The following is a 27358-nucleotide window of genomic DNA, read 5'->3' as shown; positions in this document are numbered from 1 at the left end:
AGAGAAATAACCTGGAATAATAAATATCTCGCAACAGGATGGTCATTGAAAGACCTAACACTGAAAAAAAATATACTAAATCCAAAGAAAATTTTTTTGATTAAAGACAATTATTTATTTAAATACTTATAAAGAAATTAGTTATTTTAATCAAGCAGCAAATATATTTGAATTAGTAAAATATAAAATAAAAACAAAATATGCTTCTTTATTTGCAAATAAAAACAAGAATTTATTTTTTTATCGTTATTATACTAAAATACTACCTTTAAAAAACCATTTTTTAATTTTTGGTTGCTTGTTTCAAAAACACAGGTTTCCTTTATTTTAATAAATAATTTTTTATCTTTAAATAAATATTTTTTTATATTAAAATTTTAAATAATTGATTTAAAAAATTATAATTTTATTACATGCAAATAATAATTTATTTAATATAACAAAACATTCTTGGAAACAAAGTATATATCTATCTAATTTAAAAAAAAATCAATATTGTTGCAAAATGTATTTATTTGATTAAAGAAAATTTTATTTTTAGTGTAGCAATGGTTTTCGTTGTGAAGCGATTCTATTTGTCGACGACAAATAGAGCAAATCGGCATGCTATTGATTCGCTACATGATTACCAGTCACTCGCTGGTAATTGTATGCGGACAGATCTCGATTGATTCGCGAAAATAAAAAGATCATTTTACCGATGTTTTTCGCGCCGCTAATTAATCATAATCGGGCGTCGCCTTTTTAGGTCGACCTTGTACGATATTGCGCGGCGCATAAGTAAGGATTATAGAGACGCGCCAATGGAACCCGAAGGCGATATGTTATTTTGATTATGAGCGCGGATGAATCACTTTACATGCCGAATCCGTGCGCGATATAAGGCACTCGGCTGGAACGCGCGCATTTGCATATTAACGATCTCGAACGAATGCTAAGAATGGGCTTCTGAAAATATACATGTATCCGCAGATACACAGTCGTGCAGTGGGAACGTATTTACTTACTTATCGCGATGGCTCCATTTGGAGAGCCATCTCGCTAAAAAGGCGCGTACATTTCTGAGACTTGGTAAGAACAGGAAATCGCATGCTTAAATTAAAAAAACTTTTTCGAATCGCTCGTGTAATTTGTTTCTTTCCAGCAAATCAGATAATTTTTCAAATATCAGGTATAAATTATTACTGTTACTCGACGGTGCAATCTTATTATCTTTCCCCCGTCAAGTTCCACATCCTCCTAAAGTTGCATGATATAATTAACTTTTTTTTATTGAATATATTTTGGAAGAAAATCTAATGTTTCTTACATTACATGTTTCTATTCTTACATATTCATTTTAATTCTCACGAGATGTGATCGAAAATTAATCTGTTCGGATTAATTTTAATCATAAATGTGACCTCGATCTTATTCGTATAAAATTTTAGACAAGATATTTCGCGAGTATACTATATTTTAATTTCAAAGAAATTACTTGTCATTTTTATTTCAATAATATTCTAAAAGCGATAAAAAGCGTCGGCAAAATGTATGTATATGACTCAGAACAAAGTTATATCTCAAAAAGTCTCAAGGCGATTGTGAGCTTTAATGGGTTAATGGGACGTTAATCTCCGTCTCTCACGGTGATGGTCTCTGATTGGACGACCATGCTATTGTGGTAGAGATACACACAGTGTTTGTCCATTCGGGTGTGTACTTGGTATCGCGTACGTGCCTGTATTTACAGTGGCTTCGCCCTGATAATCCTCTCGCCTCCTACTCGGGATGTCCCGCTCCGACAATCTCGGCATGAGATAAAGCAAAGTTATTTTCTCTATAAAAAAAAAAAATTCTATGTGTAGACATGTCTCTCTTTTTAATTTGATTTAATTTTAATCACTTAATAATTTAAAATTATGAAAATGCGCTAAAAACATGTTACTTTCTGTAAAGTATTTATTGAAGCGCTTTTAAACGACTCAAGTATTGCAAATGGAAGATAATGTTATGCGCTAGTGTAACTCGTACTATTGAAAATCTTTTGTATATAAGTATATATGTATGTATAGATGCGATAGCTAGTGAATAATTAAAAATTTGGATCTACTTGAAATCTATTATATGATTAGTAAGATGATAGAAAGATATTTTATATTCTTACGTGCTCTTTTAAATATGAAACGACTCCATTTTCGATTTTTCAAGAGATCGGCTCTGATCGACACTATCTAGTTAATGGAAAGAACGTCAGATATATATTGGAACTTCATAATAAATTGAGTTTAATATTCGGTGATCATTTAACGTTTGTCGCCTTGAACACTTCTTTTTAGGAAACTTCGAAGAAGAAGGCTATTTTGCAATCGATGGTATGTCTATTTTTGTTTAGAATTTGCATAGAATTCCGAAAGTGCGTTAAAATGAATCTTCCAGGTGATGGTAATGGTAGGTGTATGGACCACGCATTCTGGGGCGACGCACCTGCTAGACTCGATCCTGAGATGCCCGGTGGATCCGTCAGAAAGTACTCGACGGCCGGACAGTATCGCGAGTGCTGGCGCGAAAGCATGCGGCGCGAGTCTCGTCGAGTACTTTCGTTTCGCGCGTCGTGAATTCATTCGTATCGCTTGTCATTCATCGCCGAATTGTTCTCGCGACAAGGTCTAATAATTTTTCAATTAAGATCCAATCGAGCGACTCGAATCGTTTGCCAAAGATACATTGATTTTTTCTATCAAATTCGGCGAAAGTCGTGCTGATTCCTTTGAGAATTTCTAGATCGGCCCATAAGAGAATAAGCGTGATTGTGCGAATCACACCGAGGTGTGTAGGTAAGTATAAACACCCCGTCGCGCTCTTTCTCCTCTTCTCATCTTCTTTCTATCTTTACAGAATTAAATTTTACTCCCTGCTGTCTTTCCTTTGCTCTCTCTTTTACGCCGATACGTGCATGCATTTTGCGTTTCCGAGAAAGGATCGACGAACGGTTTTTCCTCGAGGATATTACGCGAGTGGCATTGTCAGTCTCTTACATAACGAGTTGTGCATGCACACAGCCAGAAGCGATGAGAATCTTCTCAGTGCGCGAGTGTATTAGAAATGGTGTGTTTCCATCCGATACGTCCGTTCGATTTTGATTCGCGACGGTCATAATTCGTTGATAATGATCGACAGATCGGCGAAATCGTCGTCACGTAGACCTCAAACTGTATTTGGTGTGAAAGCCAAGGTACCGTTCCCGTATATGATTGATCTTCAATGTCGCGCGATCCTAAAATGGATTCGAGCACGATCGAACGAGCCCGCTTCACATTTTCAACCAAAATGGCGACGTCCTTGACGAGGTCACGTGTCCAACGTTGCATCTGCGCCGCATACTAAATTGTTGATCCATTTGCTCGCGGTGTTTTCCGCCGCGCATTGAAATCACCGCGGCCGGCAATTCAAACGTTCCGCGCGCTTTGTGTTTTTTTATCTTAATCTGCTTATCTAGTCCGATTTCGCTACTATCAATTGAGATTAATTTAATATCCTTTTTATCTATATTACGTTTATATTGTAGTCAACGTTGCAGGTGCATTCAAAGTTGGTGAAACTTTGTTGATGTATCTTTTTGAGAAGAAATATGTACATATTTTAATTAGAGAAAGAAAGAATTTTCCTTTTAAAGTAAAATAATAGATATTTAATATGTATCTTTTTATAGAAAGTTTTGTATATTAAATAGTACTCAAAAATAAATTTTATTAGCGAATTAACGATGTATTTAGAAAGTGCTCCTGAAAAGACGGAAGTATCGTAAAAATATAGAAGAAATTGGCAGTGAGTATGTTTATATATAAATTTATACATAAAGAACTATGTCAATCATTTTAACCTGCCTTTATGAAAAAAAATATTGCAGGGTTGACTGATAATTCGATGTGTGAATAAGAAATAAAATTATCATTATCTACTGATATACAATTTATCGACGCTCTACTATCAAGGAAAGTTATTTTTTACGTCGGGTTTACTATTACTCTCGCCATTCATTCTATTCTAGACAAAGTGCGTAAAATGTCACGGACGACTTTTCGAATCATTTACTTATACGCGCTGACGCATCCCTGACGTCACACGCATATCCAATAAGGTGAGACTAACATGGTCGTATCACGGATTGCCAAAGAAACGTGTTGTCGATGCAAAGTGCATGTTTGTCCTTTTAGATCTATTCATGAGATATAAAACATTCGTTGGCGTGAAGTTTCTGAAAGCAATTCGAAAGTAAAGAAATCAGAGATATTAATAAATATATCTTTATAAAATTAATCTTATATACAAATTTTGTATATAATAATCTTAAGTGTACATTTATTATGCGATGAATATAAAAATGTTCATTAATATTTATTAAAATATTTATTTTATTTAGAAAATATACTTTAATTATTAATTTCTTGACTATTCCTTCATATGATTAAATTGTATGGTAAGATAATTATTATAATTATCATGCAATTAAAAAATTTATAATTAATATTATTATATCAAAGAGATAAGTGAAACGTCACGTCATTAAGAGATTATACGATAAATCATATTTTATACATCATGGACTTTTATGAAGTATCTGAAGGTGGCATCGAGCACATTTTGTAGTAATGTGCAGTCATTTTGAAATCACATTTTACGACCATTGGATCCTAGAAAAAAAAAATCTAAATATTTATACGTACCTGTCTATAGTTCGAGATGGGGAGAACGCGTGCGTAATTCTAACCGCAAGGACGCCAGTGTTCAGAGGCGTAGGCAAAGTTCTCTTTAAAGCAGATTAAATTGCTCTGCTTGAAGAATTCATTATGATCAAGCGGCAATTAAGATGGCGAACAAGAGTTAAGAGAGCGCTTAATATCTGGTATAATTACCATCACAGCAACGAGACGTTATGAAAGTAATACATTGTGCATTGACACTAGCATTATCTCTCACTGTGATTAGAGAAACTAAATAAATAATTTTTTTATTATAATCTATTTTAGTATATTATACATATAATACTTTACTCTATACTTTTTATTCTTTTTATTTCCAATATCACATACTAATTCTATCACTAGTATTCCCTTCTTCTCAGTTTCTAGAACCCATACTCTCAGCGTACGGTGAGGAATCGCTCGTTTCCCAACCGCGTATCAATTAGTTTTTCGGTCAAACAAACAACTCATTCCATGCGAGCTACGATCAAGAATACGCGTGAATGATTAAGAGAAAAGTACGCCATTGAGATATAGAACATAGGCAACCGGCCGTACGTGGTGTCTTTAACCATCTCAATATCATATCGCGTAGACCATATCGAGGTGGTCGCGATTATACAGGGCCGCGTGCCACCGCGGCCTTCGGCTTCTATATTCGCAGAAAAAGTTTCCCGATGAATTATTGCGCCCCGCATCCCATACGCGAGCTCATCTTCTCGTGTTCTCCACACGATGACGAAAGAATCGAAAAGAGGGATGCGCGTTCTTAACGCGAAATTAATATCTCGAATTGAATTGTTTACATTGATCGACAAAATAAGACCTTTTTTGTCTTAAGTTCTATCAAGTCATTTCTGGTAGATTTTTTAGCGCTGATTACGAATCTGGCCGTAAAAATGGCATATCACATCAAGTTTTTAAGAAAATCTCAGACAAACCAAAGTTGGTAAAATAAGCGTTTTTGATACTTTTGAGTTATATTTTTCGATAAGGATGTGCTCTAGAAAGTAGCAACAGCTCAAAATGAAGCTCAAGATTTATACTTTATAATAAAAATGTCAGAAGTCCCAGACAGAAAAGATTTTCCTGAGAAAAAGTGGTCGAAACATAAGAAACATCATTTATTGCAGTGTCCCCCAATCATACGTCTCCAATTGTCCGTTACTAAACTACTAGTGCCAAAAACTACTCTAATTCTGTTCTTAAGTGATAGCAACCACAAAAACCTACACATACCCATTTCCATGATTTGAATGATTTTTCAAGAATTTGATCTGCCATTTTGGATCGTCCATTTTTAATTTTGAAATTTTAATATGTGATTCGTGATGAGTGACCAGGCAAACATATACATACCGACTTTCATGATTAGGACGATTTTAAAAAAAATTTTAATAATGAACAATTGGAGAGATGTATGACTGGGGGACACTGCGACAGATGTTTCTTATGTTTCGACCACTTTTTTCAGGAAAACCTTTCCTGCCTGAGACTTCTGGCATTTTTATCATAAAGTATAAGTCTTGAACTGTCGCTGCTTTCTAAAGCACGTCCCCATCGAAAGATATAATTCACGCAAAAGTATCAAAAACACCTATTTTAGCAATTTTGACTGAGGTTTTCTCAAAAACTTGACGTGGTACGCCATTTTTATGGCCAGATTCGTAATCAGCGCTAAAAAATCTACCAAAAATGACTTGATAGAACTTAAGGCAAATTTGGTGTTGAACAATTATCGAAACGGAATCTGATATAAAAAGAGTTGGAAAATTATAATGTTAACTTAATTCGCTTAATGCGCTCAAAAATCTTCGATATGGACATTATATTTGTTAATATATTGATGCTTTTGATGAACGCAACGACGTTTCTTTTACTATAAATTAAAATAAGGTTTTCTCTATCAGATAATTTATAACAGAGTATGTTTTTGTTATTTATGTGCAGAGAAACCGAAATTCATGCTATGTCAATTGAATTTCTCTTCGCAACGATTGATTGAGTGACCTGACAGAAACATCAAGATTTTATAGTAGACATTAGACATGATCGAATGATGGAGGTAATTTCGACACGTCGGTACGAAGTCCGTCCACCGACAAACACCCACTCCCCTATTCTCGTGAGTAACCTTTCTCCGGCTCTTTAAAATGCATTTTTTCAGGTATTCACTTGTCTCTCCTTCGGAGTTTGTCTTACGCTTTATACATCTGGAAGAAATCTCGTATATGAAAAATTGATAAAATTATAAAAATTATTCGAGAATAAGCTGAAGAGAGAGAAACATAAAAGTTTGCCGAGTAAAAGATGATAGAAAATTGAAATGCAAGATTGATTAAATGGAAAATTGATTCACTTTGGTAGATAAATTCTATTTTATTAATTAATTATTCGCGAAATTTCTTTCAATTAATTTCTTTTTAATGATATTTTTTGAAGTTTTCAATAATTTTTTAATTAATTATTCTCGATTGATTCGAATAATTGTGTTAGGCCGATTTCCCGCAAATCACTCGTGTATTTATTCAGAGTTGATCTTGTGAATAATTTTACATCACGTTAACGTCCCTGTCGGATCGGAATCCGCCGGGTGTCGGTCAGGAGTTTAGTCGCGTGTAACATGGAGTAAGAAAGCGGTTACGGTGAAGTTATTTACGGTAGACGTACTTCTCGCGATACGTAACTTCCCTGGAATGTCCTTAACCAAAAGGAATCGCCGTTTCACTCCTCTGCTGACGTTCACGTTCGTAGGCGGATTTACATACGTATTGTTTCCTTTTTCAGGTTGACCCTGAGAACTCCGTGGCATTAATCAAAGAAGGTAAATTCTCCGCACAGAAATGTTAATTCACGAACGAAAATGGTAATCTATGGTCATTCATATCGTTAGCGTGTAAACTGAAAGTTTTTTAAGATGGTGGTACTAACGGCATAACTCATCATATAACCAAAAGCAATGAAGAACAGTGAAGGAATATATGATAAATGTGAAATTCCAACACATAGTCAATCCATATTCAAATCGTAAGAGACGAATATGTAATTAGAATTTCTTTTTTATCTCTTCGTAATTTTGACGAGTTCAAACTTACGAACGCGCTATCAAGGTTAAGTAAGGTGCTATCTAAAAGTGCCGTAAGATGTCTAACTCAAGAGTTTCTAATATTTGAGTGAACCGTATCCCCTTGTCAAACCCTCATTTCTCTTATTTAAATAAAAGATTAGATAGGATAGTGTCAGCCAGATATTCTACAAACATAAATCAACAAACGCATCCTCTTTTCCGTTTGCTTTCTTCGTCAAACATCGCGATTACAGAAATAACTGTGTTTACTTGGTGCATTTTAGCTATTGTTTTGCTCGTTTGGCATAGTTTGAAATGTTCGCAAAGGCGCGATAGATGGCATTATAAAAGATATTTCTGTCATGTTGTTCCATTGTCGACTCATCACTCGCGTTTTATGCCCGTTTGTTCTTGTTTCTTATCTAAAAGATCACTTTTGCTCAATAAACGACACTGAAAGGACACCCGCTTCCGGTTTTTAGAGGAATGGGAGACCCGCAAGAAAAAGGAGATCACGACTACCCGGCAGATCGAGACCAGGGTGAAACGGCAGGTCGTCCTCGAAGATGGCGAAGTCGTTGTCGATTCTGGTCCTCTCGTTACCACCAACACTACCGAGGATGTCGAGCAACAGGAGCATACAACTCAGGAGGTTTGCACGCGTTTATTGTGCGAGTATAAGTAGTAAATTCTAAAATAAAAAAAATTATTTATAAGAGAGAGATATAAATTTTGAATATAGCATAATCACAAGTGATATATAAATCTGTAATTGGATTTAATAATGTCAAATCATTTTTTTGGTACCTTAAATTTTTCACAAGTTTTATCTTTATATCTTTCCTCCTCTATACACTAACCAAGAAGATTCTGGATCGTTTTTATACAAGTCAAAATTTCGAGGAGATGAAAGACATAACAAGAATCAATTGCAAAAACTTTATCTCACTTCTCTACGAGATGCACCTATTGTTCGTTGATTCTGCATACATTCGCGCATCGGGATGGAACTCGACTTCCTTTGTAACATCACGCGCAAACATGTACAGAACGTGCTTTTAACGTCCGCGAACCGGTGTTTAGAGACGCACGACCGGGGATCAACCGCAGGAGGTCGACTGGCGGCCGGCGGCAGGTGGTATTGTGACCGGAAGTGGCGGTAACATCGTGCAAAAGGAGCTCAACGAGACGGTGTTGAGGAGCCGCGAGGAGATCGAGGAGAGACTCGAGACGGAGGATCGTCAACAGCTGGGAGATATCTCGGACGAGGTATATATATATATATATATATATACATATATGCACACACGTGACGCACCCACATCTGAATTCCACCTGCGCGTGCCGCAGGGAATACGGCTTTGGCGCATTCTCTTTCCCGGCATCTCACGCGCCGCGAAAAGGTCGCGTTGTTTGTTCTCTCTCTAAAGATTCCCCATTCCATCTGATAACTCACGCGCGCGTTTTTGCGTTGTGTAAAGATGTATCTTACACTCAAAAAAATGTCTTGCTGATATAGGTAGATTTCTAGGTGTCACAACAAAAATTTATCGCTATTTTTTGTATCTGTTAGAATATTGTCTGTTACATATAGAATTTATAGCAGCAATATTCTAATAATATCTTCTAGAAAATTTAGGTCCCATTGCCAAATGTTAATCACTGCATTGGATAAATATGAGTTTCGATACTACAGCTAGAACGATCTTTGTGAGAAATATAACTGCCAATTATAACTGCAGCATCGAAAAATTGAGAGAAATTGTTTAAAAGAGCTAGATAGATTGGGCGCGTTATACAAATATGTTAGATGTGAGGATTATATATTCATTTGTTTCTTGCCGCTAATTTTTTCTGTGTACCACAGCCAAACTTTATAACAAGTATGATTGGCCTTAACATGGATAGGCGCCACAGAAAAACATTCTTTCTAAATTTCACAAACAGTTCAGATATAAATTCTGTCTCTGTCACTTAGATTGATTAAATGCGAAACATATGCGATATCACAGTATTTGCTAATCATTTATGTATCTCAGTTAATTTTGCGCACCCAGAAAATTTTTGCTGTAGTTGCAATACCACTTTTTTGAGTGCTGGATTGCGAAAGACGGGCAACAGGTATATGCGCAAAAGATGCTCTCGCGCGCATGAACGATTCAGGATGGAGGAGGTCAGATCGTTCTGAACGAAGAGGACGAAGGAAGGACGGAGTTAAATGGCGAACGGCAAACTGGAAAGTGAGAGAGCGAGGGAGAAAGAGGGCGATATAAATCGAGAAAAAGAGAGAGAGAGAGAGGGAAAGGGATCTCAAGAAGTGGAAGTCGATGATCTCTCGATTTTGCTCTCCCTTCACCCAATGGCGATGAAGGAGCCATGAGATGCCGCAGCCGCAGTCTCAGCAGCTGTTCCGTACGTCTCACGACCGCACGAGTGCAATCAGCCGCGATAGTGTGTCCCGTGCTTGGCGATATCGACGAGAGGGATATCGTCCCCGACACAGAATTTGTCCGTTTCTTCGTGCGATTCTGTGCTGATCGTCGTCGTCGTCGGCGGACCGGACCAGTTGTCCTCGCGCGAAAGATGCCGGGATAACCCGGTCGGAAATATACGCGCTGTTTAATCGGACGCGACATATCGACGGGATCCGTTTATCTTTTCGGCGAAATGAAAGACACAATAATCGTTGACAGACGCATTGAAGCTGGAATAGCTTCGTTCCGGAGTGTATAACGCATCGCTGCAAGTAGACCGGAACACAGAGAGATTCGATCGAAGTCGTGGTCTCGCAGCACGGTGGACAATTTTTCCGGTGCGTATCGTGACGATTCGTCATGCTCGTCATCGTCCTCGACGTACTCGCGCACGGATACCGAGTCGTTCTCTCTGCGAAGGTCAGGAGAATCGCGTCGTGTCATCGTAAAACCGGCACTTTGCATAATTTTTAATTCGTTTGTCGCCGCAGACGGCTTACACGCATACAAATGAGCGTTATGCATCTCGCGACCAATTGACATACATATAGATCAGCGAGTTTAGAGAGATCGCGAACGTCGAGTTTTAAAGGAGAATTGCAAATATATAAAAATAAGAATCATAGCTCACTTTTTCAAGTGTAAATCAACGATAAAAATCATAATATTAAGATAAAAGATACTTAAAAATATTTAAAAAATACTAAAAAATACTATCAGTGATCGATTGATCACAAAATTATTCACCGCGAATTGTCACGAAGACCTTATTACGATGTAATGAGGTAGTTTGTGAAAACCGATAATCGGTAATTATCACTGTAATTACTTTTCTCCTATTGAGTTCAAGTAATTTAGATGATATCTACGTATAAATGTTCGTGTCAATTAAAATTCATCAAAGATAGCTTCGCGATAATTTTCACATCTTGATCTATATTTATACCGGTATATACGATTGCGTGCACTTGTTCCATTGCAACTGTTCTTGAGCGCTGCATCCTCCTTTAGAAGCAATGTATTTTCGGAAGAAAGATGCAAACGGGCAAAGCCGGATCAGCCGGTTTTTCTCATGATGAGATTTCGAAATATGTATATCGGGAGGGGAAGAGGACTTTCGCGCGGAGATGATAAACTGGTCCGGCGGGGGTTAACGCGGGTACATCTGGTTTTCAGGCATACCAGAAGGCGGTGCGTAACAATAAGGGCGACTTGCGAGTCGCTCTTGCTGAATCTTCGAAACAGTTGGCGCCGCAGTCCGGTCCACGGGTCATTCAGCACACGACCAGGTCGAACAAAGTCATCGACACCGAGAAGACCTTGGAGAAAAAGGAACTGAAGGCTGATGGATTAATCGTTACCGAGAAGAAGCGAACGGTCGAGCACGAAGAGGTGAGTCTCGCAAAAACCTGCTAATACACTCTCGCTTTCAATTTTCTTTTCTCGTCTCAAATCTATCTTTGCTATTTTAATTTTCTTTAACGAAATAGAAAAACGATATGTTATTATTTGATATTATATTTTATTAAACAATAATATATATTTATAAGAAATAAATAATATTGATATATTAAAATGGTAAAAATTATATATGACGGAGAAACAGTGCAAGTAATGCGATCATTTCGGTTTCAGATCAACGACGACGAGGTTCCGGACGACGGTGGGAACGACGACGACGACGCCGCGGAAACGAAAAAAGAAGGTTCGCAGAGATACGTGAAGAAGAGAGAAGAGGACGTGGTAGACTACATCTCGGCCGGCGAGAGAGTCGGCCGAGAAATGCGCTACGTCGCAGAGACAACCGAAGGAGAACGAATAGGCGACTGGTCACCATCACCGACGGGTATGCGGACGACTCGTTTCCACAAATACTCCGGTAAGTCGCCTTTCTCCGTTCATTTTCTACCATCGCGTTCCACATGTTTACAAATCGTTGGCAGTTACTTGATAATAGTGCGCGATATTGAAGCGTAAGCATTGATGGCTAATAAATCTTTTTTTTCCGTTTTCAAGTATATTATATTCACACATTGTCACATTATAGTATATTATATTCAAGAATAAAAAAATTCTGTATTTAACAAAAATTGTTTGAATTTTTGTTATTTTGATCTTGAGCAATTAAAGTCGAGGAAATGTAATTCTCTCATCAATTTATATAATTCTCTGTAAAAAAAGAAAATTGCAAATTACTGCAGGCTTCTTGGATGCCGCGCGAAAAGATGCTCTAACGAAAAAGTCGTTGGATCTGGAAGAAGAGGATGAGGCGAGAAAATTTGAGACATCGAAATGGCTGGAGAGTCACTTTGGCAGCGACTCGCGTTCATCTCATGGATCTCTCGACGCCGACGACTCCCCTCTTCCAACCAGCACTAATACGAGTTACATCAATGTTACTATGAAATCCTGCACCCCGAAGGAACGCGAATATGAAAACGTAAGCTCCAGCCGCCATCACAGACGTGGTAGAGATTCGAACTCACCTTCAGGATATTATCATGGAATCAGCGAATGGTCGGAACGATATCAAGGAAGAGGTATAGAAAATATAACTTTATTACAAAAACGTATCTTCAATATTAATACGAAAGCATTTTTATCTTTGAGTACATATTATGTAACATATGTGTAAAATTATGTTTACATAATAAAGTATATAACGTTGTAAAACACAAATATGTCATTATAGAAAATCGATTTATTTATACACTTATAAATTTATAAGTATAAGTTATAACTTACATATCTATTAAATTTTAATAGATATGAAATTTTTTATGTAGAACTAAAATGTAAATATAATATATTCTGCGTAGAGAAACAAAATCACGCACGATCGAGCTCTCCAGTTCGATATGTGGAAACTGTTCGTACCAACGGACATGCCCATGGGCATAAGAGAAATCCAGTTGAATCATCATACTCGAAAACTTACGAATCGTTTCGACGTGAGTACCAAAACTCTATCGAGGAACGACAACGTACTCCTTCCCCACCGATTCGTCGGAGATCCAAAGAACAAGTATGGATATTTTTCTTCTTTAATTTTATATATGATAATAATATTTATCATTTCATAATTAATTTATAAAAAAATATAATTTTAAATGATAAAAAAGTTGTATGTATATGTTCATATTTTTATTGTTGATTATTAAATATAATTATAAGTATATTGAATGATTCATCGATTTGTGTCGCATTGCAGATTTATAAAATGTTTTACTGTATTATGAAGCGTTGAATTTTGTTGATATAATTTCTAGTGGGCAAAATCCGAAGAAAAAATTAATTTGAACGAACCATCGCCGGGTCGTACTTCAAGCCCGGTACACGTGGTACAAAGAACTTGGGAGAGCCGCAATCGCGATGCTCAAGCACAGACTCCAGAAAGAGAGGATTATAAGAATATCTCGCCGCGATCGCGATCAATCTCACCAAAGTTACAACCAATTAATCGCCAAGAAAAGAAGTCTGATACTTCACGAGCGTCGAAAAGTGAGCCTAATTCTTTCCTAATAAATTCAAGATAATTAAATCCAGTGACATAACTAGAACTATTAATAACATCTAAAAAAAGTTTGCAATAATACTTAATGGCTAATGTGGTATATTGTAAATCTTCTTATATACAGATACTGGTTCTAAATATAAGATCGGTGAATCCTTTCGGAAGCTGGTGGGAAAATTGCGTTCAGCCAGTACGGAGAGGAAGAACAAGCGGGGAAGCGGCAATTCGACCTCGCAATTGACGCAGACCGATGACAACGGTCCGACTTATTTGCAATACAACGTCGTCGACCGAAATATTCCTCTCGTTAGCGAAAGGGATATGATAGAAGACAAACCGCCTGAGAGACCGCCGCGGTCGCCGCGAAATGTCAACGTGCCGAATAAAGCCACCAAAATATCCACTAAGACGGCCAATCACGTCGTTCAAGAGCAATGGCAACGTAGTGAATCCACGCCACCGCCTTTACAGAGGTATTACTTGGGCGAGGATCCTTTCGGCGGCAGCATCTATGGTCGCGAGAAAGGGTACGAGATCGGCAGAGATCGACAGCGACACGGAAGACCACGGAGCTCTGGTAGAGTTGCTGTAGATTCCGAGAACAGGTAATCGAAATACTCTCGATATATGACGTAGTTAATTGAGAGCGAGACAAATTTCGGCTGACAAGTTTTTACTATTTAAATTAAATCGCATTGTAATTAATCCATTATGATTGTTCGTTATTATCAAGACATGTTTTTGCCATTGAAATAGTTTCTTATAACATATGTTATAGGTTCTTTTTTTTATTTACATCTTTGTTTCAATTGAACATTAAGAGTTTTTATGGATTAAGTTATAGAGAGAAAAAAATATAAAAAAATATTAACAAATTATAAAACAAATTATAATATTATGAAATTATAATGACCGATTTTCACCAACAGAAAAAATGAATTGCAAATGAATTGAAGATGAAAATACAAACAAGATCTATAATTTAATCCGAGATATTTTATATATCTAATGCATGAAATGTTGTTTCGAAAATATTTCATATTTTCATTTATTGTCAGCAAAAATTTGTCTCTCAATGTATATCAGAGTCCGTCCTCGTATTAAAATAGACTATAAACTCGCTATCTTACGTCGCTTGATCGCCAAAGACAGAGTTAGCTGTACACAAGCTTCAGGAGCCAAATTGCGCAAACGTCTAAATCCGCTTGGGTGTCTTTAAATCGGGTCTCGATGAATCCAAACTCGTTTCGATTTCGGGTGAAGGCTGCATGCAGGGACGCATGAATCGAATCGTATATGATGAACCATACGCTAGGCTCATTCGACGAGAAAAAATTCATCTTGTGACTCGGGAAGAATCATCTTTTGGAAACGACCGCGTTTCAGCGTTGCCTCCAGCTCCCTCGGCAGGTTTAGCAAATCCACCAGCAGACTGGTCGGCGATTACGAAAAAGAGGAGCAGTTCCGGCCCATCCAGACATTACCGCGAAATCTGCACTCCACCGGTGGTGGACAATCAACTCGTTCGCAGACAGCATCGCAGATTAGACGACACCAGGCCACTCACATCGGCAGACATGGCAAAACAGGCCAGCAACACGGTAGCATGATCAACATATCGATCAAGAACGCCGTGAACACGCCACCCAAGTTGAACATGACGAGCGCGTATAGCACTCTTCAAGCACCGCCGAAACCCGAACGGACGTACAAATCATCGCTGTCCCGCAGCAGAAGCTTTAACGTCGATGTCGACAAGAACGGCGTCGACGCACCGATACGTGCCCCGTATACCTCCAATTTGCACCTGAACCGGTTGGACGAAACACCGCCGCTGAAGAGCCCCGGTATTCTCGCCAGCATTAGTCGCAGTAACAGAGATCTGTTAAAAGAAGGTAAATATTAAGATGGTCGCGTCAGTGACCATATATATCGGGTATTAATTTACATTTTCCCCTTCCCTTTCCTTCCTCTTTCCTCCTGACATGCATACGCAAAAATCTTCCACCTTTAAAGCATGAGTAAAAAACTACAGCCCTAGTAAAATAATGAATTAAATATGTATTTTACATGTATTATAGATTTTTGTACGTATATATTTTCGATAATCTTGTATTTATTCTTCTGTCGGTCAACTGCCGCTGATCCCTCCTATCCTTAACTGTATCATTAATGATCATACATGTTTGTTCTATGATAGATATATACTATTATACAGGGTGTCCCAGTGTTACCGCACCATCTACTAATGACAAATTCTTAAGATGATTTTAAGATGATTTTCTCTCAGCAAAAATATCGAGGCATCAATAATTTCCGTGTTATAAGCGATTTAAAAAGAAGGGCTTTTTGCAAAACTTTATAGAAAGTTAAAACTACATTTTTTAGTTAAGTTCAGATAAAGTTTACTTTAATAGAGAGAGAGAGAGAGAGAGAGAGAGAGAGAGAGAGAGAGAGAGAATTTTAATTTAAGGCTTATTGTTAGTTAGAAAGATACATGATGGAAAAAATTGAAAACTTGTAAAAAGTGGTGCGGTAACTCTAGGACAACCTGTATTTTCAAATTTATCCTTATTAATCAGTTGATCTTTTTTATTTCCACATTATCACGCACACTTATGCATTTTAATGTGGAGTACTATCGATATAAGTAAATAGTAGACAAACATATCTTTGAAACTGCCAAACAAATTAGCAGATGGTGCTACAATTTATATAATAGCCGATTTTTTTATTTGAATGAGGAAAAATAATTTAAGTTCTAATATGCAATATGTACAATATCTTTTTACAAACTATTTATGTGAGTTAGATTGAATCACATCTAGAACGGAATATTATATTGATAAATTGACTGATGACATACAATTGCTCCAAATCTTCCTAAATATTAAATAATTCTTCGTATTTTTTAAAATTTATATGCTATGTATTCTCGATAGTTAAATTACTGATATTCTTACAAAAAGAAACGTGTGTTAAGATTGTTACTAATTTCGGTATATGATATACAATGTATCTCATGTCTATTGTTCTTCTATCATTCATATATTCTTTAAACGCTTTGAAGTACATTTTTTTTTATTAACAGATAATTTTACTTGTTGACTTGTTCCTTTCGGTTCTTAGAAATGATAACCAAAAGGAAGTATCGAGAACTTGAAACACTCTGTATATCCGTCATCACGCATAATTTTTATTAAGTGAATATACGAGTTTCATACAGATGCGACATTACTTACATATTTTTGGTTTATAATATAAATATGTAATAAGTTTCTTTTCTTCTATCACATATTTATGTATATACATTATCTCTTTTATTAAAAAAAACATAATATATATATCTTGGATTTTTAAAGATATTTTTACATATATTATACATATATATACTTATATTAAAAACGTAATCGGATAATTAACTAATAAATTTATCTAAGAAAAAATAAAATTTATACATGTAGTAAAAAAAACTATTATAATATCATCTTGGTCAGTTGCAAGAATTGCAATTAAATTTATTTAAATTCTTTAAATTTATTTCATCTTCTTTTTGCGTGCAACATCAATGAATAATTTATGGAACTCCTTAATAGCAAAAAATGTAATCATTGCGTTTACGGTGTATGAGCCAAAGCACACTATACAAATATTATTAAGTACATATAATATATATGCCAAGTATATTGATAAAATATTAGAAAGTATTCCCAAGGCAACAACAGCAGCAGAACAGGAGTAGTTATTAATTGTACCTGCGAAAAAAATTTTTCCTCATTAATATATGAAAGAACATATATGCGCATAGAGATTTATGTCAATAATGGAATACATACTTAAAACTGCAACCAGAGTATAAAATGCTAAACCATATAATGGATTTGGGATGTTAAATACGGAATTTTTTGGCAATAGTCCAAATCCTTTGCCATATCTGAAATATAATATATATATTAATTGATTATTGTGTGTGTTATATATGTCTATCTGAAATAATTTTATAATCACATATATAGGATCGCCAATTTTAAATATTTTTCATGTATATGTTACATCACGTCACACATTTTTAATTTTATTTAATGTTTACACTACTTTCTTTGTGTTGCCGATTTCAAATCGAATTGAAAGGAACGATATGCCTTACTCTTTACATCATAAATTTCAATATATTCTGCGTTTAAAAATTCGCGCTCGATTGAAGGCAACAATCATGGCAGCACACGTGGCGTCTCGTCGATCGCGATGCGGTGCGATCATGAAGAAAGAGTAAGGAGAGTTATCTCGATAGTGTAGAGAGAAAAAAAGTGGTCACGAAAAATGTTCCGTATGTGGCCAGGTTTGCCAAATGGAATCAATGTGACGGCGAGTTAAATTCAACATGTTGACTTAATAGTCTATCGATTCTCGCATTATCGTCTTTAAAACATAATTACTCAAACGCGAATGCGTCACCGAAGCATTATCTTGGAATCATTTATAGTACAAGTGTACGACCACGTTGTTAGTGAATCTCAGAATCCACAGCGTGTATGTGATATGTATATGTACACAGTGCAGAGATAGTGAACTTTGTATTCTAGTAAGTCATTAGTGATATTCCAGATATTCCATTCCTCAGCAAGATGTCAACTGGAAACTGTGCATTACGAAAAATCAACGTCGGAATTTTGTCCGCATGCATTATTGGTTTGGGATTATCATACTACGCGTACGTCGTAGAAACTAAAAAGGAACAGGATGATTCGTACGAAGCAATGTGCGACATTTCAGAGCATATCAGCTGTACCAAAGTGTTTATAACCGAGTAAGTGAGAACGTAAAAAAATAGCTATCGCCGCATCAGCATATTAATCGCGCATCAATGATAACGTTTCTCGCCATGTGCTTCACTTAATGTGATACTGATAAATTATTATCCATTTTATAAAATATTTTACAATTTTTATGCTATACGTTTGATTGCGAATTTTATGAGATTTTATTTTATTTTCTATTTATCGCATAGATTCTCATATTTCATTTGAATAAAGTTTTGATTTAATCGCGTCGAATAATAGCAACGGACATACATACATAATAATTTGTATTGATGATTTTACTACTTTAAGCCCGTTCTACATTGATCGCATGTCGCCAGTCGCAAGCAAATCGACCAATCACAGTCGAATATTCGACGGAATAATCGACTGTGATTGGTCGATTTGCTTGCGACTGGCGACATGCGATCAATGTAGAACGGGCTTAAAGTAGTAAAATCATCAATACAAATTATTATGTATGTATGTCCGTTGCTATTATTCGACGCGATTAAATCAAAACTTTATTCAAATGAAATATGAGAATGTATGCGATAAATAGAAAATAAAATAAAATCTCATAAAATTCGCAATCAAACGTATAGCATAAAAATTGTAAAATATTTTATAAAATGGATAATAATTTATCAGTATCACATTAAGTGAAGCACATGGCGAGAAACGTTATCATTGATGCGCGATTAATATGCTGATGCGGCGATAGCTATTTTTTTACGTTCTCACTTACTCGGTTATAAACACTTTGGTACAGCTGATATGCTCTGAAATGTCGCACATTGCTTCGTACGAATCATCCTGTTCCTTTTTAGTTTCTACGACGTACGCGTAGTATGATAATCCCAAACCAATAATGCATGCGGACAAAATTCCGACGTTGATTTTTCGTAATGCACAGTTTCCAGTTGACATCTTGCTGAGGAATGGAATATCTGGAATATCACTAATGACTTACTAGAATACAAAGTTCACTATCTCTGCACTGTGTACATATACATATCACATACACGCTGTGGATTCTGAGATTCACTAACAACGTGGTCGTACACTTGTACTATAAATGATTCCAAGATAATGCTTCGGTGACGCATTCGCGTTTGAGTAATTATGTTTTAAAGACGATAATGCGAGAATCGATAGACTATTAAGTCAACATGTTGAATTTAACTCGCCGTCACATTGATTTAGTTTCAAATGTTCATTGATGTAGAAACCTGTTTTCTTGGGCAACTACATTTGCATAAAATCTGCCAAAGGTCAAACATTATGGAAATTAAATTTTATCGCATAGTCCGATGAATCAACCTTTATTTTTTTTAAATTTGTACATTACTTAGTAGATTCTTAAATAAGCTTATCTACAGATACTCTGTGTTATACTCAGATAGAACTAATAGAATTCAGAAAAAGCAGGATATTTATTCAACATAGTTGCCATTATTTATCTCTGTCAAATCCTTATTTCAAAAATTACATCGGTAATTACTTATAAGACTTACAAATTAAAGTTTAGGTCTCAAAAAATAATTCTGTCTTAAAGTACATATCTCACAACATAATTCTTAATATTAATAAGAGAATATCTATATGTGTGTGAAAAAAATTTATATATGACACGTTTTGCTAAAAATGATACATTCTACTTTTAATTTTGAGAAATTTTTATGATGAATGAAGATAATATTTAGTAAATAATTTTTAGAAGTATAAGCTAATTAACTAGTTACAATGTATATTAATTTTATTTGTAAAAAAAAATTAATTATAAGAGCAATAGACTAGCTCAGGAAAGTTTTGTCCACACACATACAATGTATTTTTTCCACAGATTTCAAATATCTCGATTTGATATTCTTGCGTTTATTCTTGTGGAGCCATTGCTCTGGCTTGAGCTTTAACACGCTTTTCATATTCCAGACGATTTTGGCTTTAAAAAAAAAAAAAAGTACAATGATTAATCTTTAAGTATTGATATTTTTATATCTTGTAATATGTCTCGTAAACAATACCAATATATTGTGTATGCTTCTGCTTGAGCTGGATCTTTCACATTTGGTTCATTTAATAAATCCTGAATGCCAAGAAGAATCTGTTTGATCGTAATAGCTGGTCGCCAGTCTTTCTCTTCGTCCAAAAGTGACAAGCAAACGGTACCGGATGGATAAACGTTTGGATGGAACAGCGGAGGTTCAAATTTACATTTTGGTGGACTCGATGGATAATCGTCTTTGAAAATCATACGTAGCTTATACAACCCACCCTCCCAAGGAGTCTGCAAAACTACGTGTTCAATACAAATGTACATAATTCTGTAATTCATCTGATAGAAGTTTACCCACAGATTTCTTTCCCGGTATTGCACATTCCCAACTCATCAAGTTAAGAGAACCATCCGGGTTTTTGGTTGGTCTAGCCACAAAACCCTGCAATTAATGAGTATCCTTGTATCACTCTTCGTTATTTTTGTACAAAATGCTAAAGTTGAGATTGGGTCTGTTTTTTATAGCTAAACTAAGCTGAACTGGCTGCACTAGTTCAGAGTTTATCTTTCACTTTCCAATGTGGAGAGAAAAAGATAAACTCTGAATTAATGCGGCCAGTTCAGCTATACTATAAAGAACAGACCCATTACTATAAAAATTTTTGAAAATTTCGATGGGTCCCTACATATATTATAGATTTCGAGTTACAATGATCAGTTCTGAGAATTTTAAAATTTCACTTTGCACGCAAATGTTATAATGCGTAATATGTTAATTAGAGATTAACCTATTCACCATCTTTGAGACGAGACTAGATCGATCATTTCAACAGAATTATTAATTAATTAAATAAAATGTTTGAGGTCACTTGATCTAGAGCGTGATGCGAGCCAATGTTTACAGTCGCGAGAAACAACGTGGAATCGTAATCGACGCATTTGGCGCGCGCGAAACGGGATGATGACGGTTGCCGCGGGAACGCGGCCTGCTACGCGCAGAAACTCACGAAAGGATGATCCTTCCTCCATGCTTTTCGCTCCTCGGCGAGCCTGGCGATCGCTATGCCTGACATTAGGTCTGCGACGATGTGACGATCTTCAGGACAGCAGTGACAAGATACGCTCTCACGATGCGAAATAGTTCCTCACGTTCTCTCGATGCCCACAATATAAGCGGAAATAGTCTTCAGTTCACCGAATTTGAATGTTTTGCCGGATGCTGCTGCTTGGTGAAACGCACCAAAACGCACACTCTACGCGAGGGTGCAGCCGATGGCCAGCCAAACAGCCAGAGGGTTACGTTAACACGCTGATCGTGTTCGTAAAAGCGCTAGCAGATTCGTTCGCGATTTTTCACGAATAAAACGGACCGTTTAACAAGTATGGCTCGGTCGATAAAAAAGGCCGTTTTTCTTGGACTAAATATACAGTTGTGCACCAATAGAGATGGCTAAAAACTTGTCCAAGTCGTCGATTGATGAGTCCAGAAGCTAATCGTATATGGCTCGCGATTTAAAATTTATTGCTTGCACGTTTCTATAATTTAAGAGCTGAGAATGGTAGATCCAAGTCGTTTAGAAGATATAATTTTAAAATACACGGGGGAAGAAAGAAAATTTGTAAATTTTTATTATTTAAGTAACTTCAATTAATTTGCTTCTGCTATGTATGGAACAGTTTTTATACTATATATTTAGATAATGAATATTTTATTATTTCTTTATAGGATTATTAAATAATTCTTCTTTGTATTATAAATATAGCTACATCTATATATATTACTAAATTTTGCACAAAGGCCACTTCGTCTTGTGTATATATAATTTGTAGTCCGGAAGAAATCATTTGCACCAAAAATATCAAATAAAGGGATACGATGTCAATCTACACACACATACACATATATATTCAATAGAATAAAAATTTGTTATATATATATATATATATATATATATATATATATATTATATTCTTGAAACATTTTTGATCTTGTATAAATGTGTTTTCTTTTGCCAAGATTTGACAGATAAATCTTTTGTAGTTATCATGATGGAAATCTATATTAATAGATTAAATCTGATTAAATATTTTTTATTTTTTAAAGTTTTGCTATAATTTTGTATCATCGCATATTTTAAAACTTTGAATGACTTTTATGCAAATAACATACAACCCTGATAGCACAATATATTCTTTGACTATTCTATTTAGCGTCAAATATATATTATTTTGAGAATATTCTTACAGAATTATCTATGAATCTTTGTAGAATATTCTTGTGTTAAAAGAATATTTTATAAATTTGCTTAGAACATAGTATTTAAAACGATCTCATTTTGAAGTTCTATGCAGATTCATAAATCGTTTTTTTCACTTTATTAGAATTAAATATTCACTGAAAAATATTTATAGAATGTTTATAGAATAGGTTTGTGCTATCTGGGAATTTCCTTATTAAATAGATTTGTTAATTTGCTAATTTATTCGTATTTAAATCATTTTCTCTTCCTGTGGCAATGTAATATATGCGGTACATTATAAAAACACAATAACAACTTTACATATTCTTACAATTTACAATTTCTTCGGATGATAGATAATTTGTAACAATGTTTGCGTCATTCACCACTTGACGTTTTGACTTTCATTGTTTGAAAAACGCATTATCATAATCTGTATCGCTGCACTAGGCAAATTGCATCTCCGCATGTTGCGCTCGTTATCGCGCAATATGTTCATTACACATTAAGCCATCGGATCGTTTTAGTTATTCACCTGCTGACACGCCGAATATACGGCTTCTATTTTCTCATTAGCATCACTGTCATTCTTCAGACGACACCTGCCGTGATCGCACATGTGATGCGAGTTCGTTGTCAGACCGACATCGCGTTAAAAAAGTGCCAAGTGACACAAAATTTTCATAAACTTTGCTTGTGATAAACAAATATATTTGTTTGCAAACACTTGTCACAACATTTAATTTTATTTATAGCATTTTGATATTTTACGCGACGAAAATGACAGCGCAACGAATCTTTCTGTGAGTATTTAAATTTTGTTCTATTTTTCTGGATCTAATATTTTGCACAGAGTAATACAATAAATTAGTTTTGTTTATAATTTGTAAAGAATTGTACACAATAGTTTCTTTAAAGTTGTATGAAATCCTTTGAAATATATATGAAATGTATATTAATCGCAAATTGATTCGTGTTTAGGAATCATTAAAAAACACGTTCATAAAATTTTATTAAGAATGTTTTATCATTATATTGCTAGATACTTATTGACAGATTAATATAATTATTTATCAAAGAATGATGTTAATGTAATGCAGATAAATATTTTCAGACTATTTTAAAAAATAGCTTTCTTTAATTTAGATCTATAAATAATTACTGAATAGATGATATGTATGCATTTATGCGTACATAACATCTATTGTGTTGCGCATCGTGCTGCGCGTAAATAGAAAAGTCGCACTTAATTATCAATAAATCATATTCTTGCTAAAATTTGTGACGGAATTCTTTGCGCGGAGGATGGGCCATCGTTAGTCGAAGAGATAACTGTAACAATATTTGCACGATATTTAGTATCAGCGCGGCAAATGTCGCGTTGACAATTAAAGGTAAGCACGAAGATATATGCGTCGCGTGATTTGTTCGCGCTCATTAGGCATAAACATGAAACAGAATTATTTGGAAAGTTAAATTAAATCGATCGTGAAATAGCACTGATAAGTTATGACAGGTGTTTAACGGTTTAAAATTGATAAAGGAGGGAGATATTAAATATGTATTAAATTATATATGTAAGTTAAAATAACGGGGAATACAACGATACGGTGCATTGGTCTCTTTATCGCGTCTTGCGCAAATAATGAAAAGCTGACAAGTAATAAAGATTATAAATCTCTCACGTGCTAACTCACCCACTTCCGTCACATATCTTCACGAGAGCCCATGAATTATGTAACATCGTTAAATAAAGTGCTAAGTTTTATTATATGATTAAATAAAAAATAAATTTTACTTTGCGTAATCGTATGCAGATGTTTAAATATCATAATGAACTGTAAAGTTAATCTAAATTTCATTAAAAAACATGCCATTGCGATTATTTTGCAGCTATTCGATTTCTCAAAATTTCTCGCGCGGTTATACAATAAAATCATTTCAATTACAGAATCGCATTTTTCTATATATACGTACATTTCTCGCATGGTTTTACGAATGACGACGATATTTGTTATTGGCATCATCCACAGACCAACGATTATCCCGAATGTGATTTTCTGAAAAGTCGGCAACGTCTCGTTTGTTTCAATGGTCTTAAAGACGAATGGAAAGAAAAGTAAGTAAATTGATGCTGAAAAATAAATTTAAAATATAAATTCTACACTTTCGGACATTCCCTTAATTATCGAGTTAGAGAAGTGTTCATTTCTCGACACGAAATTAAAGTATTTGAAATTTGCGATTGCAATTTGATACATTGTCTACGATAATATCACATTGTGGATGACATTGAATTTTTAGGGCTGAAAATGTGCAGATTCTTATTCTTTGCGAGTGGCCAAAAGCAACGTTTGATCCGCATGAGGTTTTACGGGAATTCACATCCTTGCGAAAGTTAATAATCACGAACAGTAATTTAACTCAATTGTCAACTGCATTTTCGATCAATGCGCAATTACTCGAGGTAGAGAAATGCTTGTCAAATGCTCGGAGAACAATTGAGAACTTTGTGTTTAGAATTTATTAAAATTGCTTATCCGAATTTTCATGAACAATGACATAATAATAATAATTATAACATTATTTCGTCGTCTACCGATTGTCAGAGAATAAAATAGAAACTAGCAATTTGTATCGAAATATATTGATCATGAAAATTCGTTTTTATACAAGATATATCTTATGCACATATGTATTTTATCTTGAGAATATTTATAAAAACTTGGTGGGGAGGTGTTTATATTAATAGAAAATCAATGTGACCGGCACCAAACTGCATACATTTCCTAAAGATGCGTTTTCTAATCTGCGATCTTTGAGATATCTTGACTTAAGAAACAATGCTCTCGAAGAGATCAACGTAACAGCTTTCAATATGCCTGCATTAAAACATGTTCTTCTGGCTGGTAAGAACGATTTCATGAAGTTTTTACGAGAAGCTCAGAGTGTCCGTCCATAAATGTCTGAGCAAATATCTCACAACTGATTGAAGTTTCAAGAAAGTTTAGTAAGAGAAATTAACACAGTTTTTAGTCCGAAATAAAGCGCACGTAAAAAAAATTTTTTTGCTTGTAACCTTTTCCAGTTATGAAGATCATCATCATTTTTTTAAATGGAACCTCCTATTTTTATTGCATATTCTTATAGCTTTTTTTGAGACCTTTTCAAAACATTGTAATAAAATATTTTTAAGTATTTTTCGACTTATTTTATATCTTAATCTGACATATTTAGATATAAAATACATATTTTGTGCATATTATGTATTTTATATCAAAATATGTCAGATTAAGATATAAAATAACTCGAAAAATACTTAACGAAAAAATATTTTATTATAATGTTTTGAAAAAGTCTCAAAAAAGCTATAAGAATATGCAATAAAAATAGGGGGTTTCATTTAAAAAAATGATGATGACTTTCATAACTTGAAAAGGTTACAAGTAAAAAATTTTTTTTTACATGTGCTTTATTTCGGACTAAAAACTGTTCATTTTTCTAACTAAACTTTCTTGTAACTTCAATCAGTTGTGAGATATTTGCTCGGACATTTATGGACGGACACTCTGTATAGATCTAGATCTTAGTCAAAATGTACATACATTCTATTCACACACAAAAACTTTTATAAATACAAACAATGAAAAAATTTGATTAAAATTTATATTAAACTATTTAAAATGCTGTAATATTTTTTCTTGTAATTACGGAGATATTTAGTCCTTGAAGCGACGAATTGTTTAATCAGGGAATCACATTCGATTAATGTGCGCGTCATGGATAATTAATGAAGATATACTGACGAAGGTAATCCATTGAGATGTACGGAGGATACAGCGTGGATTTTGGACCCCAACGAAGGATCAGCCGCGAGCAAAGTCGTCGACAAAGACAAATTACTTTGTGCTACGCCGTATGATGGAAGACCGCTTCTCCCGATCGTCGAGATAATCGCGGTAACGAGAAAATACACTCTTCTCTTGCAACTGAAAAGCTGGGTAGAATGTATATCAAATATCTTGTATATTAAATTCCGCATATTGACTGCGTCAATTTGATTTTCAGACGTTAAAAAAGGAATGCAAACAAACAGTTTGTGATTGTGAATTGATTTATGTCGTTGGACGTGCGGGCAACAGAGAGTTTACGCATAGACAGCTTATAGCTTTTACATCAGTCAATTGTAGCCATCGCGGTTTAACTGAAATGCCCAATTTTTTACCCGCGAATACGACAACCCTTCGCCTAACCGGAAATAAGGTTCTATTATCTAATTCTCGTTATTTTTATTCTCGTTAATGATGATTTGATCTCATATAAATTAACATTATATAGATGATGTCACATGAAATATAAATAAAAATGAATTGCAGACAGAATACATTATATATTTTTGCGAATATGTTTTAAACAATAGATATCAATATGAATCTATTATATATTTTTAAGTATTTCAAATATAAAATATTTTACTCTTTCTCTTACTTTTCTTATATAACGCATATATATATATATATATATATATATATATAGTATAC

At 34.9% G+C, this 27358-nt stretch overlaps 4 protein-coding genes across 7 annotated transcripts in view; 2 read left to right on the top strand and 2 right to left on the bottom strand.

The window, feature by feature from the left end:
- Positions 1-2532: 2532 nt before the first annotated feature.
- LOC115240478 lies at positions 2533-17142 on the top strand. Of its 3 annotated transcripts, XM_029815646.1 has the most exons (15): positions 2533-2816; positions 3692-3807; positions 3890-4120; positions 4717-4921; positions 6675-6849; positions 7512-7548; positions 8274-8443; positions 8875-9060; positions 11442-11657; positions 11901-12144; positions 12467-12805; positions 13085-13290; positions 13535-13766; positions 13904-14384; positions 15166-17142. In XM_029815646.1, the coding sequence occupies exons 5-15, from the start codon at positions 6781-6783 to the stop codon at positions 15683-15685; spliced, it is 2700 nt and encodes an 899-aa protein (XP_029671506.1). In that variant the 5' UTR covers positions 2533-2816; positions 3692-3807; positions 3890-4120; positions 4717-4921; positions 6675-6780; the 3' UTR covers positions 15686-17142. The 3 variants fall into 3 exon arrangements, with proteins under 3 accessions (XP_029671506.1, XP_029671507.1, XP_029671508.1); XM_029815648.1 differs by lacking the exon at positions 2533-2816 and having other exon boundaries at positions 3692-4120; XM_029815647.1 differs by lacking the exons at positions 3692-3807; positions 3890-4120; positions 4717-4921.
- Positions 17143-17245: 103 nt separating this feature from the next.
- LOC115240480 (vitamin K epoxide reductase complex subunit 1) lies at positions 17246-19785 on the bottom strand. The gene is made up of 4 exons (XM_029815652.1): positions 19604-19785; positions 19327-19528; positions 17616-17713; positions 17246-17534 (listed from the first exon to the last, which is right to left on the bottom strand). The coding sequence occupies exons 2-4, from the start codon at positions 19506-19508 to the stop codon at positions 17317-17319; spliced, it is 498 nt and encodes a 165-aa protein (XP_029671512.1). The 5' UTR covers positions 19509-19528; positions 19604-19785; the 3' UTR covers positions 17246-17316.
- Positions 19786-19995: 210 nt separating this feature from the next.
- LOC115240481 (SUMO-conjugating enzyme UBC9-B) lies at positions 19996-21916 on the bottom strand. Its single transcript, XM_029815653.1, has 4 exons — positions 21585-21916; positions 20936-21019; positions 20606-20868; positions 19996-20523 (listed from the first exon to the last, which is right to left on the bottom strand). The coding sequence occupies exons 1-4, from the start codon at positions 21648-21650 to the stop codon at positions 20457-20459; spliced, it is 480 nt and encodes a 159-aa protein (XP_029671513.1). The 5' UTR covers positions 21651-21916; the 3' UTR covers positions 19996-20456.
- A 1169-nt stretch (positions 21917-23085) lies between these two features.
- The window catches only part of LOC115240479 (protein singed wings 2), a 9480-nt gene continuing 5207 nt past the window's right edge, over positions 23086-27358 (top strand). The window contains exons 1-6 of one of the 2 annotated variants that reach the window (XM_029815649.1): positions 23086-23620; positions 24769-24936; positions 25122-25284; positions 25570-25726; positions 26628-26776; positions 26886-27080. In XM_029815649.1, the coding sequence (XP_029671509.1) occupies positions 23598-23620; positions 24769-24936; positions 25122-25284; positions 25570-25726; positions 26628-26776; positions 26886-27080 (855 nt within the window). In that variant the 5' untranslated portion in view covers positions 23086-23597. The remainder of the gene's footprint in view (positions 23621-24768; positions 24937-25121; positions 25285-25569; positions 25727-26627; positions 26777-26885; positions 27081-27358) is intronic. The other variant, XM_029815650.1, reaches the window with a different exon arrangement.

Source organism: Formica exsecta, unplaced genomic scaffold (genome assembly GCF_003651465.1).
Source record: "Formica exsecta isolate Colony F162 unplaced genomic scaffold, ASM365146v1 scaffold436, whole genome shotgun sequence".
NCBI classification, from domain to species: Eukaryota; Metazoa; Arthropoda; class Insecta; order Hymenoptera; family Formicidae; genus Formica; species Formica exsecta.
The sequence above is the reverse complement of the archived record's forward strand: the minus strand, read 5'-3'. Positions and strand labels throughout refer to the sequence as shown.

Bases quoted from the DNA above. Each gene is read 5' to 3' on its own strand.
- LOC115240480 (XM_029815652.1), bottom strand. From the start codon at position 19,508: ATGTCAACTGGAAACTGTGCATTACGAAAAATCAACGTCGGAATTTTG. The intron at 17,714-19,326 runs GTAAGTGAGAAC...ATTATATTTCAG, and splicing joins ACCAAAGTGTTTATAACCGA to ATATGGCAAAGGATTTGGAC. The intron at 17,535-17,615 runs GTATGTATTCCA...TTTTTTTCGCAG, and splicing joins TACTCTGGTTGCAGTTTTAA to GTACAATTAATAACTACTCC.
- LOC115240481 (XM_029815653.1), bottom strand. From the start codon at position 21,650: ATGTCAGGCATAGCGATCGCCAGGCTCGCCGAGGAGCGAAAAGCATGG. The intron at 21,020-21,584 runs GTGAGTTTCTGC...CATTAATTGCAG, and splicing joins GGAGGAAGGATCATCCTTTC to GGTTTTGTGGCTAGACCAAC. The intron at 20,524-20,605 runs GTATTGTTTACG...TTTTTTTTAAAG, and splicing joins GAAGCATACACAATATATTG to CCAAAATCGTCTGGAATATG.
- LOC115240478 (XM_029815647.1), top strand. From the start codon at position 6,781: ATGATGGAGGTAATTTCGACACGTCGGTACGAAGTCCGTCCACCGACA. The intron at 6,850-7,511 runs GTGAGTAACCTT...TTCCTTTTTCAG, and splicing joins ACACCCACTCCCCTATTCTC to GTTGACCCTGAGAACTCCGT. The intron at 13,767-13,903 runs GTGAGCCTAATT...TCTTATATACAG, and splicing joins TACTTCACGAGCGTCGAAAA to ATACTGGTTCTAAATATAAG.